Source organism: Elephas maximus, chromosome 21 (genome assembly GCF_024166365.1).
Source record: "Elephas maximus indicus isolate mEleMax1 chromosome 21, mEleMax1 primary haplotype, whole genome shotgun sequence".
Taxonomy (NCBI): domain Eukaryota; kingdom Metazoa; phylum Chordata; class Mammalia; order Proboscidea; family Elephantidae; genus Elephas; species Elephas maximus.
This window is the reverse complement of record NC_064839.1, coordinates 73,511,041-73,530,191: the sequence shown is the minus strand read 5'-3', so window position 1 is coordinate 73,530,191 and position 19,151 is coordinate 73,511,041. Positions and strand designations below refer to the sequence as shown.

Here is a 19,151-nt window from a genome sequence, read left to right as displayed (position 1 = left end):
GTGGGGCCGCTGGGGAGGTGGCGAGGGACGTGGGGAGCTCGAGGGAGACGGCCTCCGAGGGAAAGTGAGAGGGGAGGGAAGCCCGGGCTCGGCACGCTCCCTCCCTCGGCGCTTTCTCTCACATAAGCGCAGGCAGAGGGCGCATCAGCCATGCCCTGCCCCTGCGCCCGCCGCCGCCGCCGCCGCCGCCCCTCAGCCCGGCGCGCACAGGCGACTCCTGCGCCGCCGAGCAGCCGGGCGCCCCGCCGCCCTCCGCCCGCCCCCGGCACCGCCGCCGCCGCCTCTCCGGCAGCTCCCGCAGCCCAGCTCGTCTCCCTCCGGGGAAGGGGAGGGCGGAGGGGGAGGAGGGCTCTGGGGGGTTCAGAGGGGCTGAAAATTGTGGGGTGTTTGGCCTTTTCCCTCCCACTTCCAAAAAGCAAAAACAACAGCGCGAAGCGAGGAGCCGTCCGCCCTCGCCCTCGCTTCACCTCGCCGGCTCCGAATGAGGGGAGCTCGGATGTCCGGTTTCCTGTGAGCCTTTTACCTGACACCCGTCGCCTCGCTCCGGCACTGGCTGGGAGGGCGGCTTGCAAAGTTGGGAACGCGGAGCCCCGCACCCGCTCCCGCCGCCGCCGGCTCGCCCAGGGGGTTACCGGGAGGATCTCGGGGGAGAGGGACCCGGCGGGGAGCGCAGCAGCGCAGGGGCCCCCACCGCGGCCCGGCCTCCCCAGCTCCCGCTCCTTCCACCATGCACTTGCTGGGCTTCTTCTCTCTGGCGTGTTCCCTGCTGGCCGCTGCGCTGCTCCCGGGTCGGCGCGAGGCGCCCGCCGTTGCCGCCGCCTTCGAGTCTGGACTCGGCTTCTCGAACGAGGAGCCAGACGCCGGCGAGGCCAAGGTAGGTGCGCGGGTCGCGCCCGCGGGGCCGGGCTGGGCTGCGGGCTGCGCGGGGACGGGCGGGCGTTTGGGTCTCTCTGGACCCCAGAGCCTGCGCAGAGCGTGTGTAGCCTTCAACCTTGGGTAGGTTGGATTCAAAGTGAGTGAACTGTGGGTGCGCTTCACTGAAGAAAAGTTCCCTTTTTCTTCTTCTTTTTATTATTAATAGAAAGTTTTTTTTTTTTTTTTTTTTTTTTAACTAAGGGAATAATGGAAAGCAACTTACACAAGTGAAAAGGCCCAGAGGGGTGCCTGGTAATGGGGGTATCTTGAGTCCTCTCCACTGGTGCAGGGAGGGGTCTCGAACGCTGCGCAGTTACGCAGCCCCGGCGAGCGCGGGTGGGGAAGACCTCTCCCCTTAGCCGGCTAGTGGGAGTCCACAGCGCTCCTGGAGCAAGGATGACCGGTCAACCGGGGCGCTTTCCTGGAGCGTTCGCGCGTGTTACGCGGAGCACTAGGCTCGGTGCGCGCTTTGGGAAAGAAGCGTGAAGGAACGTAGTTGCTAATAAGCATGAGAGCTTCAAACTTGGAGGTTCACTTGGAGAAGTTGGTCAAACCTGAGGCACAACAGGGGGCAATTCTCATGTAGATCATAGTAAAAAACCAGACTGCTTTCAACTGTATAAACTCTGAATTTCTGAAATCTCGTCGTGAAATACTGAAAAATAAGGTTCTTGTTTTTCAAAACAAGAGGTATTTAATTCTTTGCCTAAACAACAACAACAACAAAACTTTCTAAGATACTTATGAGGCATTCTGATTTTCAGAAAGGAGTTATCATATTTATGCTTGCTTCCTACTTGCTCTTGTGAAAAAGCTGGAGTTCAAACCTGACGTTGCGGTGCCAATAGAGGTCTTAAACTTCGGAAGAAGCTTGATATTGAGCCTAGTGTTTTACTGAGAAGTCTCTGTTCAAACACTTGGAGCAGCCCTTGCTGGAAGCAGGCTGCCGTGGTTTAGGTCAACTGAGGGCAAGTGGAGAAGCGTCAGTGGTGTGTTACCCTCAACTGTTCCTTGACTAACTTGATTGACATGTCCTGAGTGTGGAGAAATTCAATTTCATGCCCATTTGTCGTTTGAAATACACTTGCTTTTAAAATTGAGAAGAACAAGTTTAGAAATCTAAGAAACTCTCTTAGTATTTAAATTTTGGAGGAAAATTTTAAAATATTGAGATTTATAATTCAGCATCGGGCTCAGGGAAAAAAACTTTTGAGTGAAAGCGATATACATTCAGTTGGAGAACATATGTTTTTTGTGAATTACAAAACAATTTCAATGCGTATTCTTACATTGCTGTAATTCTAGTGATGAGAACGTTGTCCTGTCCTTCAGTACTGTAAAAATGTAGCATGGGACCCACTAACGCTTCCTGTAATTTGAGCGCCTTGAATTTTGTCGTGGTGCAGTGGTTGAAGCACTGGGCTGCCAACCAGAAGGTCTGTGGTTGGAAGCCACCAGCTGCTCCGTGGGAGAAAAATGTGGGAGTCTGCTCCCGTAAAGATCACAGCCACAGAAACCCTAGGGGGCAGTTCTGCTCTGTCTTATTGGGTCTCTATGAGTTGGAATCCACTCAAGGGCAGTGGGTTTGATTTTTATTCACTTTTTGTTTCTGCAAAGTCAAACTATGAAAAGTGTGACTTAAGGCAATCCTCTCTCTCGCCTATAATAACTTACTTTTGTTTACAGTAAGAAAGTGGGAAGTAGGAAGTAAAATGAGAAGCTTTTCCTGATAAGCCAAGAGTCTGTATGAGAGTCACTCACTGCTGTCAGTCCTGAATGAATGTGTGTGCATGTGCTTGTATGTGTACGTGTGTGCGTGCGTGCTCGCGCGTTTTTATGTGTGTTATGTATTATGTATGGTTGTGGGGTTGGAGAATAAAAGTAAATTTATTTTTAATTGTCAAAATATTTTCATTGTGATGTAATCAAGCTTTCCTTTTGCTGTTAAAATCCCTGTGCGTTTTTGTTTGTCAATGTTGTTTTTCACCTTTAACCATCTTTTATATTCTGTATGATGAATATGGGGTGGTATCCTGCATGTGATGTAGGTTCTTTTATACTGCACGAAACATCATTTTAAGCCTCTGAGACCACAGGCAGTGCATTTTAGCTGCCCTAAGGTGTTCCCCAGGGGTGAATGGAGCCTTGACAGAGCTAGTGCCGTCAGTGAAAACTGCCCAAGGTCCAAAGACTCCATGTCGCCCCCGAGTGGCCTACATAAGCACCTCATTTAGACTATTAAAAAAAAAAAAAAAGCTACATAAACCCCTGGAAGAGATACTAAATATACATAATCCCTAATAAATGCAGGTTTTTTGGTTTACATTTATGAAGTACTTTAAAAATACAAAACAGTTCATAGGTTATAACCCATGTTTAGCCGTCCAATCCTTCACCCCAACCCCCAAAGTCATGCAAAAAATTGGAGGTAAAATTACAAATGAAAACAAGATCTCCTTGTTTCTCAACTTATATTTATGTTTATTAGCTATCTTTTTAATGATTCATGCTTGTATAGCTTACTGAAAAATTCTAAAATGTTAGTGCAAACAAGTCAATGTCAGAAAGTAAGGCAGACAAAAGCTGTAGGCTGTTATGTGATTCAAAGTAACTGGACATGATGGGCAAAAAGAGGAAATATTGCAAATTATCATCAAACTAAGCAAAAAAAAAAAAAAGACAAAACCTAGGAAGAAAGAAGAGCAGGAGCTAAATCCAGTCTTGTGTGAATTTGAGGTTAGGTAGAGTTCACTCTGCTTGGTTGGAGTCACAGGGTCTGGTTTTAAAATAGAAGTTCGTTTATTGGGGGGCAGAAGAACACTTCATGTCAGGAGGTAAACTTGTGGAACTTGTTATTCCGATAAGTGAATCAGACTGGAAGTATGAATACCTAAATACTTATATATTTTGAGATTAATAAATGTAAGGAAGGCACGTTTTACTTTGAAAATGCCTTTGTCAAAGATAGAACTCAATGAAAGAAAAGTTAAAAATTTAGTCTTGTTTCAATTAAGCAAATAATCTAGATCAACTGTTATTGAATGAGTAAATATAATCTGTCTTCTGTTTTACATAAATAACTTTAAATTTTTTTTATCCCTACATTTATGGTTTAAATGCAAAGAAATAGATTCATCTAGTATTAATACTAACTGCGTTAATGAAAATAGCTATTTTTACTTAGTATAGTAAAAGTATGTATGGTATTGTGACTATCACAAACAATAATGGTAACTTGTTTGTAACATGCCAGATGTCCTTTCTGTGTGATTTATAATTCCACATACTTTTTTTTGACTTGTTTTAATTTTTATTTACTGTTCCCACTTAATCAGTGGCAGTGTTTGTCATAATTAAATCTATGTGCTAACTGCATCAGAACTCCCTAAAAACAAGAAACAGAACTCCCAACAGATCTTTAATTTTGTTTGTTTGTTTGTTTGTTTTCCACCTAAAACCAACCAGATCTCTGGGTTGGGTCTAGACATACACATTTTTGACTAGCATCCTAGGTCATCCTCATGCACAACTAAAGTTTCAGATTAGCCGATGTATGGTGTTTGCTAGTCACTAATTTTACCAGTTTTGTTATCATCTTCATTATATAATTGTTGAATTTGTAAGGCACTTTGTTAGGCTTGGGGGATCTTGAAAAACATACGGCAGTTTTCCACTGTTCAGGGGGCTTATAGCCCCGTGGGAAAAACAGAGGCTTACGCACAGAACTCAGTAGCACTGCCGGAGATCATATGCCTGTTGTCAAAGGAGTGAGTGGCACCAAGGTGCATCTGTGCTGCTGAAGACAAGAGTCATCACTTGGCCTAGTTAGTCTAGGCACCGTGACGCAAGAGCAGAGCTTGAATTGTAACTTGGGTATGAATTTCCAGCAGATGAATGCATCAAATGAAGCGTGAAGTGGCGGCAATTCATTTAATGTCTTGGGTGGGGTGAGAAGGTGAGAATGTTTTTAAGGAAGAGCAAGACATACAAGATTGTTGTTTTTCTTGTTAGTTTCCATCAAGCTGGTTCTGAGTCATAGCAACCCTGTGTACAACAGAGTGAAACACTGCCCAGTCCTGTGCTATCCTCCCAATCCATGCTGTTTGAGCCCATTATTGCAGTCACTGTGTCAGTCCATCTCGTCGAAGGTCTTCCTCTTTTTTGCTGACCCTCTACTTTACCAAGCATGTTACCCTTTACCCTGGGACTGATCTCTCCCAATAATATGTTCAAAATATGTAAGATGAAGTCTTGCCATCCTTCCTCCTAAGGAGCGTTCTGGCTGTACTTCTTCCAAGACAGATTTGTTCTTTCTTCTGGCAGCCTGTAGTATATTCAATATTCTCTGTCAGCGTTGTAATTCCAAGGCATCAATTCTTCCTCAGTCTTCCTTATTCATTGTCCAGCTTTCACATGCATATGAAGTGATTGAAAATACCATGGCTTGGGTCAGGTGCACCTTAGTCCTCAAAGTGACTTCTTTGCTTTTGGAAACTTGAAAGAGGTCTTTTGCAGCAGATTTGCCCAGTGTAATAAGTTTGATTTCTTGAATGTTGCTTCCATGGACGTTGATTGTGGATCCAAGTAAAATGAAATCCTTGACAGCTTAAGTATTTTCTCCATTTATCATGATGGTCCAGTTGTGAGGATTTTTGTTTTCTTTAGGTTGAGGTGTAATCCTGTAGTCTGAAGTCTGTAGTCTTTGATCTTCATCAGTAAGTGCTTCAAGTCTTCTTCACTTTCAGCAATTAAGGCTGTGTCGTCTGCAAAGCTCAGGTTGTTGATGAGTCTTCCATCAATCCTGATGCCATGTTCTTCATATAGTCCACTTTCTCAGATTATTTGCTCAGCATACAGATTGAATACCTTTGGTGAAAGGGTACAACCCTGGCACACACCTTTCCTGATTATAAACCATGCAGTGCTTGTTCTGTTTGAACAACTGCCTCTTGTTCTATGTACAGGCTCCACATGAGCACGATTAAGTGTTCTGGACTGGAATTCTTATTCTTTACAATATTATCCATAAATTGTTGTGATCCACACAATCGAATGCCTTTGCATAGTCAATAAAATGCAGGTAAAATCTTTTTAGTATTCTCTGCTTTCAGCCACGATCCATCTGATATTAGCAATGAATATCCCTCATTCCACATCTTCTTCTGAATTTGGCTTGAATTTCTGGCAGTTCCTTGTCTATATGAGGTTGGCTGTACAAACTTCCATCTCATTAAAATGAATTAATTGTCTAGGGTCAAGAGAACTTAAACTGTGTAATACACTTCAAATATCTGAGCACTTGACAAGTATTACTACAGTCTCTAAGGGAAAATTAAAAGTACGCATATTCTTTTGCTCTACATTAAAATCGAAAACGTAAATTTTATTCAGGTAAAATAGGCCATAAATGTGGTTGTAATATTTAGTCATTTACTTGGTACCTTCTCCGTGTTTCATGTTACCATGCCCATGATGCCTCTCTGATGTACCTATCTGATGTCCATATTTCTTGGCAGCAAATCACTTTCAGTCTTTAGACAGGAAGTTCAAGTTTAGGGAAATGTAAATGTTTGTGGAAGTAGAAACCTTTGAACTCTCTTTCTTCATCTCACCCTGCATCAGTTCGTGCTAGAGGGTCAAGGTGTGACTTCCCAAGAACTCCTGTCTGAGCAGGGTAAAGGATTACATGACCAAAGGACTGAATTCTGGCCCTTGTTTCCTGATATCTGAGTCTCTACTGATGATTCTATAGTTGTTATATTTACAGTATCACTTGGAGTATATGATTAAATCATTATTAGTCACCTCCTCTCTTAAAATGATTTTCAACAAACTTTGAGTGGACCTAGGGATATACAGCTTTGGACATAAAAAGCTTAGTTTATCTTTCATTTCAGTTTCAGCTTCTTTGCATTCTTTCTCCTGAACTGTGAAAACTTGATTGGTAGCCGTTTGTTCCTGAGACAGCAGAAGTGCTCTGTAGGAAGCACTTAGTTACTTACTTACATCAGTAGAATATCTTTAAGATGAGTGAGTCTCTAATCCTGTCTTTCTACATTGATCTGGGTGGATTTGGGAGATTAGTTTCTCGTCTTCCAGTTCTGGGGCTCTCGAGAGGGAGAACTGGCCTACTAGTAGTCACATGAGTCCAGTCTGGAGTGGTATTTCCTGGCTCTTCCTGGGATGTATTGGGCCACAGAAGCTGGCATGAAAGGAACTTACCCCCAGTACTGCTCTACCTTTGGCAGCTGCAGGGGCCTTCACAAGTTGAGTCTACCCTCTAGATAGCATACATACCTCTGTATACTGAGAACAAGAATTTAAATATTAATTAGGATATGTCTGCAATATTCTGAGCCATGGTATTTTCAGTCACCCCATATGGATGCTAGAGCTGGACAATGAATAGGAAAACCAAAAAAGAATTGATGCATCTGAATTATGGTGTTAGCGAAGAATATTGAACGTACCACAGATTGCCAGAAGAACGAATAAATCTGTCTTGGGAGAAGTGCAGTCAGAATGCTTCTTTGAAGTGAATATGGTGAAGCTGTGTCACATATTTTGAACATGCTGTCAGGAGGGACCAGCCCCTGGAGAAGGACATCATGCTTGGTAAAGCGGATGGTCAGCAAAAAGGAGGAAGACCATCAGTGAGGTGGACCGACACAATGGCTACGAGCAAGGGTTGTAAGAGTGGTGCCAGACTGGGCAGTGCTTCCTTCCGTTGACCATAGGGTCACTATGAGTTGGAACCAAATCAATGGCACTTAACAACAACGTGTTCCATGCACTTTGCTAAGAGCTTTACAATATATTTTGTTTTGGTCTTCATTACATCCCTCTGAGATGGGTGTTATTATATCTCATGAAAAATGATGAGTCGAAGACTCAAATTACTTAATCAGGAACAAGATCAGAGCCTTTTTTTTCTTGAAACTTTTGTAGCATATAATTTAGAAAAGTGTGGTAATACGTTTGGACCTTCTAAGTCTGTGAAAAAACCATGATTGATTTCTTTTCAGCCCCTTTGCCGATTCCTCCCTGCAAGCTGTAGCAGTGTATCGCAAGTTTAGCAGAAGGCAAAAAGAAGTATTCGTTTATTATTAGGGTCACCTTGTTCCACTTATCTAGGTTCTAGTTCTTCTCACCACCACTTGTCTGTCAGTTTGCCCTTCTGTGGTGCTTACGTGTTGCTGTGATACTGAAAGTTATGCTCTCAGTATTTCAAATACCAGCAGGGTCACCCACGGTGGACAGGATTTAGTGGACCTTTCAGACTAAGACAAAATAGGAAGAAAGACCTGTTGATCTACTTCTGAATACCAGCCAGTGAAAATCCTATGGATCGCAATAGAATAGTTTCGTATATAGCGCTGGAAGATGAGCCTCTTACGTTGGAAGGCAAAGGACTGTAGCATGCCAGTGACCATGAAGGTAGCACAGGGCTAGGCAGTGTGTGGTTCTGTTGTACGTGGGGTCGCCGTGACTGAGAGCTGACTCGATGACAGCTAACAACAAGAAGAACAAATGCCCTCAGTGGCACAAGCTGAAATAAGCCTGGGCTTTCTTCCTAACTTCATCTAATGGTGCCCCTTTGACTAAAAATGGTCTAATCCATAGTAATATTATAAGAAAGACTGCTTAAGTCAGTGCGTAGCAAGAATTTCTGACAGTAATTAAGCAGGTTTTCTAAGTTGAGGTAATGTAACGTCTGTGAAAAGGTCATGATCTTACCTTTGTTGGTGTTTTCCACATATACATGGGTATGGAAAGAAAAAAATTTTGGTTGGCAGAGGCATTATCCATCCGTTGACTTCCAAATGTGTATTGTTTCACCTTTCACCAGGTATATTATTCTTAGTGGATTTGTATTCTGGAAATCTGTATAGGGGTACATTTTGTTGCAAAATGTATATTTATAAGTTAGGATTTGAATAAAATATGAACTGAGATATCATTGGTTCTGTAACGCCAGGTTTAGCCCAAAATTTTCGATGGAATGATGCTAGTGCATTGAATTTGTAATGTAATTCTAAGATTTTTAAAAATATTTTAAGTTTGAATAATTGATTCTTCCAAACTTTGCTCACGTAAACTATTTAGGTTGTTCCCATGCTCGATTTATTTTTCAGAATTTATAGACTAACTGCTGGAAAGCAGAGACTGTGTTTATTTGGTTTGCTTTATTGGGCATTCATCATAGCATCAATCAACTAGGTGCCTTATAGTACCTTTTGGTGGTGCCTTCTTATTGCTTCATTGTACTAAGAGTGCCCTAGCGAATTTCAAGTGTCAGAAAGGATCACTGGTCCTTTTCTGTAGTTCTTAAGTCCAAAAGCTCATTTTTCATGAATTATTTGATGCAGTAACCTAATCTGAACTAGCAGAAGGCTATGTAGAGTATTTACTTATCCTGAGTGGTGCACACGGCTAACAGGCTCGGTGCTGGCTGCTAACCAGACAATTGGTGGTTCAAGTTCACCCAGAGGTCCTTGGAAGAAAGGCCTGGAGATTACATCTGAAAATCAGCTATTGAAAGCTTTATGGAGCACAGTTCTACTCTGATACGCATGGGGTCGCCGTGAGTTACGGTCAACTCAGTGGCAAGTGTTTGTTATTTCTTTTTTAACTTCTTGGGCTGAATATTTCTGTACTTCATTGAAGAAATTGTAATGTCTTTATTTATGAGACGGTGCCATAGAGTTTGCTAGGGCATTGAATATTAAAAGACATATGTACTGTATTTTGTGAAAATTCCTGAAAATTTCTGAGATCTGAAACTCATGTAGTTTAGGGTAAAGGAGTGCAAAGCTGTGTCCAATGGATATTCCTCAATAGCCTTGTTGCCTCAGTGGCTGCCTGGAACGGACAGTGAAAGGAAACTGAGGAACTCAAGAGAGAGGCCTTAATACCAGGTCATGCGCTTTTTACTCCACATTCTCATATTTAAATCTGCTTCAATTCAGGGGCATTTTAACTAATTCCCACTAGTGGCCTTTTGATGTGGCTTCATTTCTCAGTCCAAAATTACAATGTAGTGAAGGATACAAAAAAAATGTAGAATGAGTTATTGCTATCAACAGCAAGCTTATAATCTTTTTTTTTTTTTTAAAAACAAGAAATTTACTCATCAAAAATCCCACTACTGAGTTAAACCAAGGCGATAGAAGAGATTTTTGAACAGAGTCTCATAGTTTACCAGCAGTTGTTGGAGAGGCTTTGGGGATTGTATGATGAGGCAAGGGAAAGATGAGGAGATGTGAGATAAGCTGTGAAAAATAATTAGACGCTAGTAACAGAAACGGGGGAGGGAGGAGTGTTTCTGGTATGGGACAGTGAGTACCAAGAACAGAGACCGGGATCATCAGGGACGTTTGGGGAACTGGGCGCAGACCCGACTGGCTGAAGGATCAAGAGCTTTAAGGGAAACAGCAGAGGATATAGTTGTGAGTGGAAAACCAAAGAGCAGGATATAAGTCTAAGTTGGTTGAAAGCAACAGGAGCCACGGAATTTTCGTAAATTATGTGTTAAACATGGTGTTTTTAAAAGCTGCAATCAGCTGGTAATCTAAAGGTCGGTTATTCGAACCCACCCAGTGGCTCCTGCGGAAGGAAGACCTGGTGAACTTCTTCTGTAGTGATTATGGCCAGTGAAACCCAGTGGAGCACAGTTCTGCTGTGTAACACCTGGGGTCACCAGGAGTCAGAATTGAGGGGATGACAGTGGGCTTAATCTGGCAGACGTGTCAAAACTCTCAGAAGCTGCTTTTACTTCAGGGTTTCTTAAAGTGGGCAGTGGTGAGTGCTGTTCTCAGTCCATCGGCCACCCATGTATGGTATTTGAATTCCTCTGTATGAGCCCAATTTCTGATGGTGGTAATAAAGATGACTCTTGACTTACTGTAAGCACACATCATCACGCTATCTGGATATATTTATAATTATGTTAATAACAGGCGTCTTTGCTGTTACAGCTTATAGCCCAAACAGACCAAGCAGTGTAAACAGTGGTCATGCTTGGATGCGCACAACACACGCACGCGCGCAGACGCACTCACACACACACGCTCTCCCTCACACTCGTTCACTCACGTCTTAATGGTACTTCTAACTGCCTACCATGACTCACAGATTCTTTCTTGCCTGGCTAAATATTTTCAAACTATCCATTGAAATAGAACATAAAAAATTATAAGTAGTGTATGAAATTAAGTTCCCTTTGGTTTACACATTTATTTGTAGATTAGCTAGAAATTGAAAACAAAAGCAACTGTCCTAGTATTCCTTCTTTTTCAAATCTGATTAAAAGTAGTCCTACTGACAGTAAGGTTAGGAAGGGGAGAAGATGAACTATGAAATAAACAGAAGAAATTCTTTGTAGTTGCTGTCTTGTAAAAATAAAAAAATGGTGGAAAATTTTCTCAAACTCAAAGGATACCTACTAGAAAATGGGTATACTGAAAAAGAAAATATTCAGTTGTGCAGCTTTGTGCAAATAGTATTTAAGCATTTAAAAGACTTCCCAACGACTTCAGCTTCAACATTGTTCTCGTTTGGCCAGGAAGGGAGGATATTAATATTTGAGTTAGATCAGAGATACTCAATTTGCAATTTCTACCATTGTAGACAGTATGAAGCTGGAGTGTGTGAGGAAGAATGGGGTGTCAGGGTTGGAGGGAGACTCATTAACAACCTGCATTATGCAGATGACACAACCTTGCTTGCTGAAAGTGAAGAGGACTTGAAGCACTTACTAATGAAGATCAAAGACCGCAGCCTTCAGTAGGGATTGTACCTCAATATAAAGAAAACAAAAATCCTCACAACTGGACCAATAAAAAACATCATGATAAACGGAGAAAAGATTGAAGTTTTCAAGGATTTCATTTTACATGGATCCACAATCAACACCCATGGAAGCAGCATTCAGGAAATCAAAAGATGCATTGCATTGGACAAATCTGCTGCAAAAGACCTCTTTAAAGTGTTCAAAAGCAAAGATGTCACCTTGAAGAGTAGGGTGCACCTGACCCAAGCCATGGTATTTTTAGTTGCATCATATACATGTGACAGCCGGACAATGAATAAAGAAGACCGAAGAAGAGTTGACGCCTTTGAATTGTGGTGTTGGCGAAGAATATTGAATATACCGTGGACTGCCAGAAGAATGAACAAATCTGTCTTGGAAGAAGTACAACCAGAATAGTTTGGATGTACTTTGGACATGTTGTCAGGAGAGATCAGTCCCTGGAGAATGACATCATGCTGATAAAGTGCAGAGTCAAGGAAAAAGAGGAAGACGCTTAACAAGATGGATTGACATAGTGGTTGCAGTGATGGGCTCAAGCATAAGAGCGATTGTGGGCATGGCGCAGGACTAGGCAATGTTTTGTTCTGTACGGCACCTAACAACAACCCTTGTGGATGTTTTAATTAGCCATTATTTTGTAATTCATTTTCCCTTAAGTCTTGGTCCCCAAATTACTGTTCTTCACTGCCTTTTATGCAATAGTGAAGTATGCAGTAATAATGGTGAAGCCTAGAATCAAAGCTGCCCATTTTTCTGACTGCAGGACTCACTCACTTTCACATACACTTTCTGTGGTAGTGCCTAGAAGAGTTCACTGTCATTCTGTTTTGCCTCAGTGACATAACTGTTTAAGTAGAGAGGCAGTATAGTGGATAAGAGCACAGACCCTGGGACATGACTGTGTGGATACACATCCTGGCTATGCCACTTAGTACCTGTGTGACCTTGGGCAAGTTACTGAACCTCTCTGTTCTCCCTTATGGGTAAAGACTAATTAATACCTATCTCATAAGAATGTTTTGAGAATTAAAAAAGTTTATGAAACCTTTTAGAATTATGGCAGATGCATAGTAAGCATTTTGTATATTTTGATTAACTAGACAAGCTTCATGATCAGAAAAACACCATAGGTGTAAACATTACGTGGGAGCTTCCGGGTGGTGCAAACAGTTACTGTACTCAGCTGCTAACCTGTAGGTTGGAGGTTTCAGTCCACCCAGAGATGCCTTGGAAGAAAGGCCCGGTGATCTACTTCCAAAAAAATCAACCATTGAGAGTACAGTTGTTTTCTGACACACATGGGGCCACCGTGAGTCGGCATCAACTCGACAGCAGCTGACTTGAGTATTATGTATATAGGCACCTGAAACCAAAATAAAACAAAGCAAACCCCTTGCCGTCGAGACAATTCTGACCCTATAGGATGAAACAGAACTGCTCCATAAGGTTTCCAAGAAGCGGCTGGTGGAGTCAGACTGCCGAACTTTGGGTCAGCAGCCTGAGCACTTAACCTCTGCTCCATCAGGGCTCCATAGGGATCTGAAGTTAACTGTGATATTCTTCAGAGTAACTTTGCAGTACCTTCCCACTAATTTATTAGATACTTTTATTATAAGTTTATTGAGGATGTTAATGATTTCTGAAATAGGAACAGGATGTAGTATCGATGTGTGATATTGAGAAGGTTTGGGGAAATCTAGGTGGTTTAGTGTGCTCAGCGCATGGAGACTACCACTGTTAGTTCTGCCTATGATATATCTCCACCTGTCCTGGATGCCTGGCTTTGTGCGTGTCCTGTAGGGTGACAGTCCCGGCCATGGATGAGCTCACAGGTAACAGAGGATGGCGGCCATCCCCTAAAGCTCTCCATACCTATATTATTTGGGTGAAAGGACTTTTGTACATACAGGAGTTTTATCACACCATATAATTTTATCTGAACCAATCCTGAATACATTCAGAGCCATTTTAAGTTTTTATTAATGAAACAAAGCTAATGTTTCACTCCCCGTCTGTCAGTTTGTCATACTGTGGTGGCTTGCATATTGCTGTGATGCTGGAAACTATGCCACCAGTATTTCAAATACCAGCAGGGCCATGCATGGTGGACAGATTTCAGTGCACCTTCCAGACTAAGACAACTAGAAAGAAAGGCCTGGTGACCTGCTTTTGAAAATTAGCCAATGAAAACCTTATGCATCACAACAGAATGTTGTTGGCTTAATGCTGAAAGATGAGCCCCTAGTTTAGAAAAAGTTGAGAAGGCACTTAAAATCCATAATGGCCACAGCAGTGGACTTGAGCATACCATCGATGTGAAAATGGTACAGGACTGGGCAACGTTTTGTTCTCTTGCACAGGAAATCACCGAAAGTGGGAGTTGCCTCAACGGCACCTAATAACAACGAAAAGCTAATGTTGCCACGTAAACGTCTTCAAGTCTTCCCGTTATTAATTGACAGAAAAAAAAGAAGCATAAATACGCATTCTAAATTTGCAGTGAGATCATTGCAAAATACCTAAAAGGTTAAAAATATACTGAATAAAAGTATAAAGAAAATTTAATGAAAGAAGTTTGTGTGCCAGCGTTTGTGTAAATTTGTTTAGAAAAACATGATCGCGCTGCTCTTCTGAGGCCCTTTGAGTGGCAGCCAGCAGTCGGCCGTCTGTGCTGTCTTTTAGGTGAATAGTAGATATCTTCCTTACCCTAGGGTACGTTTGGCTCACTTGTGTGTTCTCATTTACTGAAAATAGTTGATTTTGTTTGATAGTTTCATTTGCCAGTTGCCAGACCCTCAGTCAACATTGCGAATTGCACGATCAGAGGGTGATGAATTTATCCCGGTGATGGTGGCTGTCGGAGGTGTGTGGATAGACTGGAAGAGGAAATTCAGAATAAGTGGAGCACACATTACCCAGCTCCTGAAGAGCTTACAGGAAGCCCTGGTGGCGTAGTGGTTAAGTGATACAGCTGGTAACCAAAGGGTCGGCAGTTTGAATCCGCCAGCTGCTCCTTGCAAACTCTACGGGGCAGTTCTATTCTGTCCTATAGGGTGAATCCACTCGACGGCAGTGGGTTTGGTTTTTGGTTTAAAGAGCTTACAACTTTTTTTTTTTTTTTTTTTAAATAAAATCTTGAAAGCATTCATTGCCTGAGGATTCTGGTATAGATGTTAACTGGAATATTTTTTCATTTTGATTCATATTTCTAAACAGAATTTTTTTTTAATGTGGAAGCAAGGACTGAACACTACATAGACACTGAGCCAATATGTAAATGAATAAAGAATTAGTACTACATTACCCATTCAAATCTATTTTCAGATAGTAGTATGATCTTTTTTAAAGTGATTTTTGTATTTTTATTTTAGGATTAGAATTACATGTAATTATATATAATGAAGCTTTATGTGTTGTTGTATTTCCCCAATTGTAGTATTCAGTTTTAAATTTTAATAGAAAGGAATTTCCTTCACAGAAATTTTCTATTCTCATACTAATTTCTTTTTTTCTTTAAAATTATGCTTTTTTACCCCAAATTCTCATAAAAAGACCAGACTTAATGGTCTGACTGAGACTAGAAGGACCCTGGTGGTCATGGGCCCCAGACCTTCTGTTGGCCCAGGACAGGAACCATTCCCGAAGCCAACTCTTCAGACAGGGATTGGACTGGACAATGGGATGGAGAGGGATGCTGGTGAGGAATGAGCTTCTTGGATCAGGTGGACACTTGAGACTATGTTGGCATCTCCTGCCTGGAGGGGAGAGGAGAGAGGGTAGAGGGGGTTAGAAGCTGGCGAAATGGACATGAAAAGAGAGAGTGGAGGGACAGAGCAGACGGTCTCATTAGGGGGAGAGTAATTGGGAGTGTGTAGCAAGGTGTATATGGGTTTTAGTGTGAGAGACTGACTTGATCTGTAAACTTTCACTTAAAAGGACAATAAAGATTTAAAAAGTTATTTTTTTTTGGTCAGAACCAGAATTAAAATAGCATTCCTTAGTTAATATTCCTCTACATGTAGAGGAAACGTTCATGAAATTGATAGTGCTATTGGTTCCTACTGGCTCGACAAAACAGACTTAGGCATGGTGGTTGTTTGAGAAGAATCAGGCATATATGAGAATATGCTGCCTGAGGCAGGTAATGCTTCCTCCGTCTTGGCTGCCAGATGGATCTGTGTTCTGGGGGTCTGGAAAGCTGACTACTTATTTGCCCGCTCAACCAATGAGTGTTCAGAATGTTTAATGAGTTTCTTTGAAATGGCAAAACATAATCTTCTTATTTAAAAAAAGGTATGTTGGCAATGGCCGTAATACAACCTTTCACCAAGGAAATAATAATACACTTTGTCTTTTCTTTGTTTATGCTTAAAAAAAGTGTATTCTTCTCTCAACAGCAGCTCCTTCTCCCCCCAAAAGAGTGAATAAATTTGACAAGTTAGCATGAAATCTTAAAATGATCTTGATATTCTTGTAAATGGTGAATCCTGTGATTGAATTCCTATGTCAAAGGGATTGTTATTCTGGGTCACTCAGAGTTCTTGTAAGTAGCCAGTTAACATCACAAAGCAGGTGTGAGGCTGTTTGAAACTGCTCTTCCTTTATTACTGTCACGTTGCCTACGTGGAATATTTGCTTATGGATCATGGCGTTTATGACTTCCCTTAAAAAACAAACTCATCCTTTTGTACCAGAGCCAGATTTTCATTTTTGAGGTGATGGTGATTCATTATTTGTTCTCTTTTGAGTCCTGGGATTTTCTTTTTAATTTTTGGCATCCATGCTAAATTAAAATTTTATCAAGGCCAAAATTTTTCGTGAGTCATGACCATTACACTTAAAATTGGGTAATTTGAAGCTGCTTTAGATACGCAAATTAAGCAAATAGTGATGTCATAAACTATAGTGCAAAAGATAATTTTTTTTTCTCCTTAACGTTGGTAGAGAACTGCTCTGTGGCGGACCAATTCTGTTTTCATTTAGAAGAGCGTACCTTTGTCTCATGTCCACATGAACTTAGAAGAGTTACTATATTACTGTAATGTAGCATACAAGCAGTAGCTGGTGGATTCAAACTGCCGACCGTGTGGTTAGCAGCCAGGCTATTAGCCAGTTGCCACCAGGGCTCCATCTATAACTTAGTGAATTGAAAATAAGAGTATTTAAGGTCGGTGTTACTTCCTTGTATCATGGTTATTTGATGGTACAGGTTCTTCTACAGTCTCGAACTGGGGACAGTGTTAGTGTGGCCACTTGTCCTCAAGCTTCCTCTAGCAAAAAACCTTGAATTCTAACTTTTCCCTGGTGAGCCATCTTTTCATTTAAGGTGCCCTCGATGTTGACTTTATTACCGCTCTGTAAAGTGTCTAGATTGGAAACTCTATGGGGCAGTTCTGCTGTGTCCTATAGGGTCTCTTTGAGTCAGAATCGACTCGACGGCAGTGGGCATATTAATATTAGGGAATGGGTTATATATGCGTTTTAATAGATATCACCGTAAAATGCCAAGGAGTCAGTTGCTGTTAATTTGAAGTTTAGAGTTCTAATTATACATGTATATGTTTAAAACTTTTCGTTCTTTAATACAATGTCACCAAAGTATTTGAAACATGGATTTCAGTGCCTAGGACTATTAAATACTGTCTTAGTTACCTGTGCTACCAGGGCTGCACTTTGGACCTAACAGTACACAAATCACTGAAGCTGTGTGATGTCATCAGTAGTACATGGAAACGTTTTTCTCTATCTTTATATTCAGCGTTTTCCAGAGAAGTTTCTGGTTTTCTGACATTCACAATTATCTTTTAGTTACATCCATTGGAAGCCAATTTATTTGGGTGCTTGGCTTTCCCTGTGATGTCAGCTGATCCCATCCTGTGGAGAGAAAAAGTTCCAGGGTCATGGTCTTCCTTAAAGATGAAAAAGACCCATAATTTAGGGATTACTGTTTTACCCTAGAGCAAAGTATCCCATTTGATGGTGTGTCCCTGAGTATCCACTATCTGTTTAATGAAAAAATTTTTAGACATGTATTATGCAGATCATTTTTTATAAATCACATGTTCTTTTCTTTTCTTTTATAAGATTTTGTACTCTAGTGTACTATTTTACAGTAAAATATTTTGAAACTCAAGTCAAATGACATTTTCTCATTACAGAATACCTAGTCTGTCACTGCCAGGAATTATTCATTGTTTATAGCACCTTATATTACAATATATATAAATGTTGTCATTTTAGAAAGATTGTTAAAATTTATATTGAGGCTAGATTTTCTTTCTTGTGCTTTAGGTGAAAGTTCACAGCTCAAGTCAATTTCTCATATAAAAACTTATATGCGTATGGTCATGTGACCCTACTTGCAATCCCTACAATGTGACAGCACACCCCCCTTCCACCCTGGGCTCCCCATGTCCATTCAGCTATCTCCTATCCCTTTCTGCCTTCACATCCTGGCTCCAGACAGGAGCTGCCCAGCTGAGACTAGATTTTCTTAGAGCAAGTTTAAATTTGAATTTAAATTCTTTTGGACAATCAGCTTCCGCATGTGTTGGCTTTTTACTTCTAATTATACATCTTCCCATTATTTTGATGAATAGATGATGCTTTTATATGAGGGTGGCTCTATTTTGATGTAATGTTAGAAGGCTTTCTGGCTTGAAAAACGTGTATATGCTGCATCCACAAATACAGAAGTATACACTGTATGTATACAGCATGTGCATTTAGCATGAGGAACCAGTAATTTTTCCTACTCTGATGCTTCATTTTTTGGTGGGGAGGACGGAGAAGGCATTCAGTCTTTGGCAGCATTCATTAATTGATTAAATATTTGTTGCAATTATTTGCTCCATTGCTACAACTTAAAATAATTGATTTTGGGGACTACTTTTTAATGCTTATGAGAAGAATCTGTGAAAATGAGACACTCTTAGAAAAATCAAGATGCTTTAGTTCCTCTATATGGAAACCCTGGTGACATAGTGGTTAAGTACTACAACTGCTAACCAAGAGGTTGGTAGTTTGAATCCGCAGAGCGCTCCTTGGAAACTCTCTGGGGCAGTTCTGTTCAGTCCTATAGGGTTGCTATGAGTCGGTATCGACTCGATGGCTGTGAGTTTGTTTGTTTTGTTTGTATGAAAAGCAGAGGGTGTTTTGGATCACAGTGAATATTCTGCAGCAGGGGACTGAAGTGTGGCTGTAATACATACATGTCTAAGTTATCTAGTGCTGCTATAGCAGACGTACCACAAGTGAGTGATTTTAACAAACAGAAATTGATTTTCTCACAGTTCAGGAAGCTAGAAGTCCAAATTCAGAGCACCAGCTCAAGGAGAAGGCTTTGTTGTTGGCCCTAGAGGAAGGTCTTTTTCTCTTCAACTTCTGTTTCCTGGTTCCTTGGAGATCTCCATATGGCCTGGCA

The 19,151-nt window shown here is 41.3% G+C and overlaps 1 protein-coding gene across 1 annotated transcript in view; it reads left to right on the top strand.

The window, feature by feature from the left end:
* Positions 1-631: 631 nt before the first annotated feature.
* The window catches only part of VEGFC (vascular endothelial growth factor C), a 119,796-nt gene continuing 101,276 nt past the window's right edge, over positions 632-19,151 (top strand). The window contains exon 1 of the mRNA XM_049863648.1: positions 632-874. Within this exon, the coding sequence (XP_049719605.1) occupies positions 728-874 (147 nt within the window). The 5' untranslated portion in view covers positions 632-727. The remainder of the gene's footprint in view (positions 875-19,151) is intronic.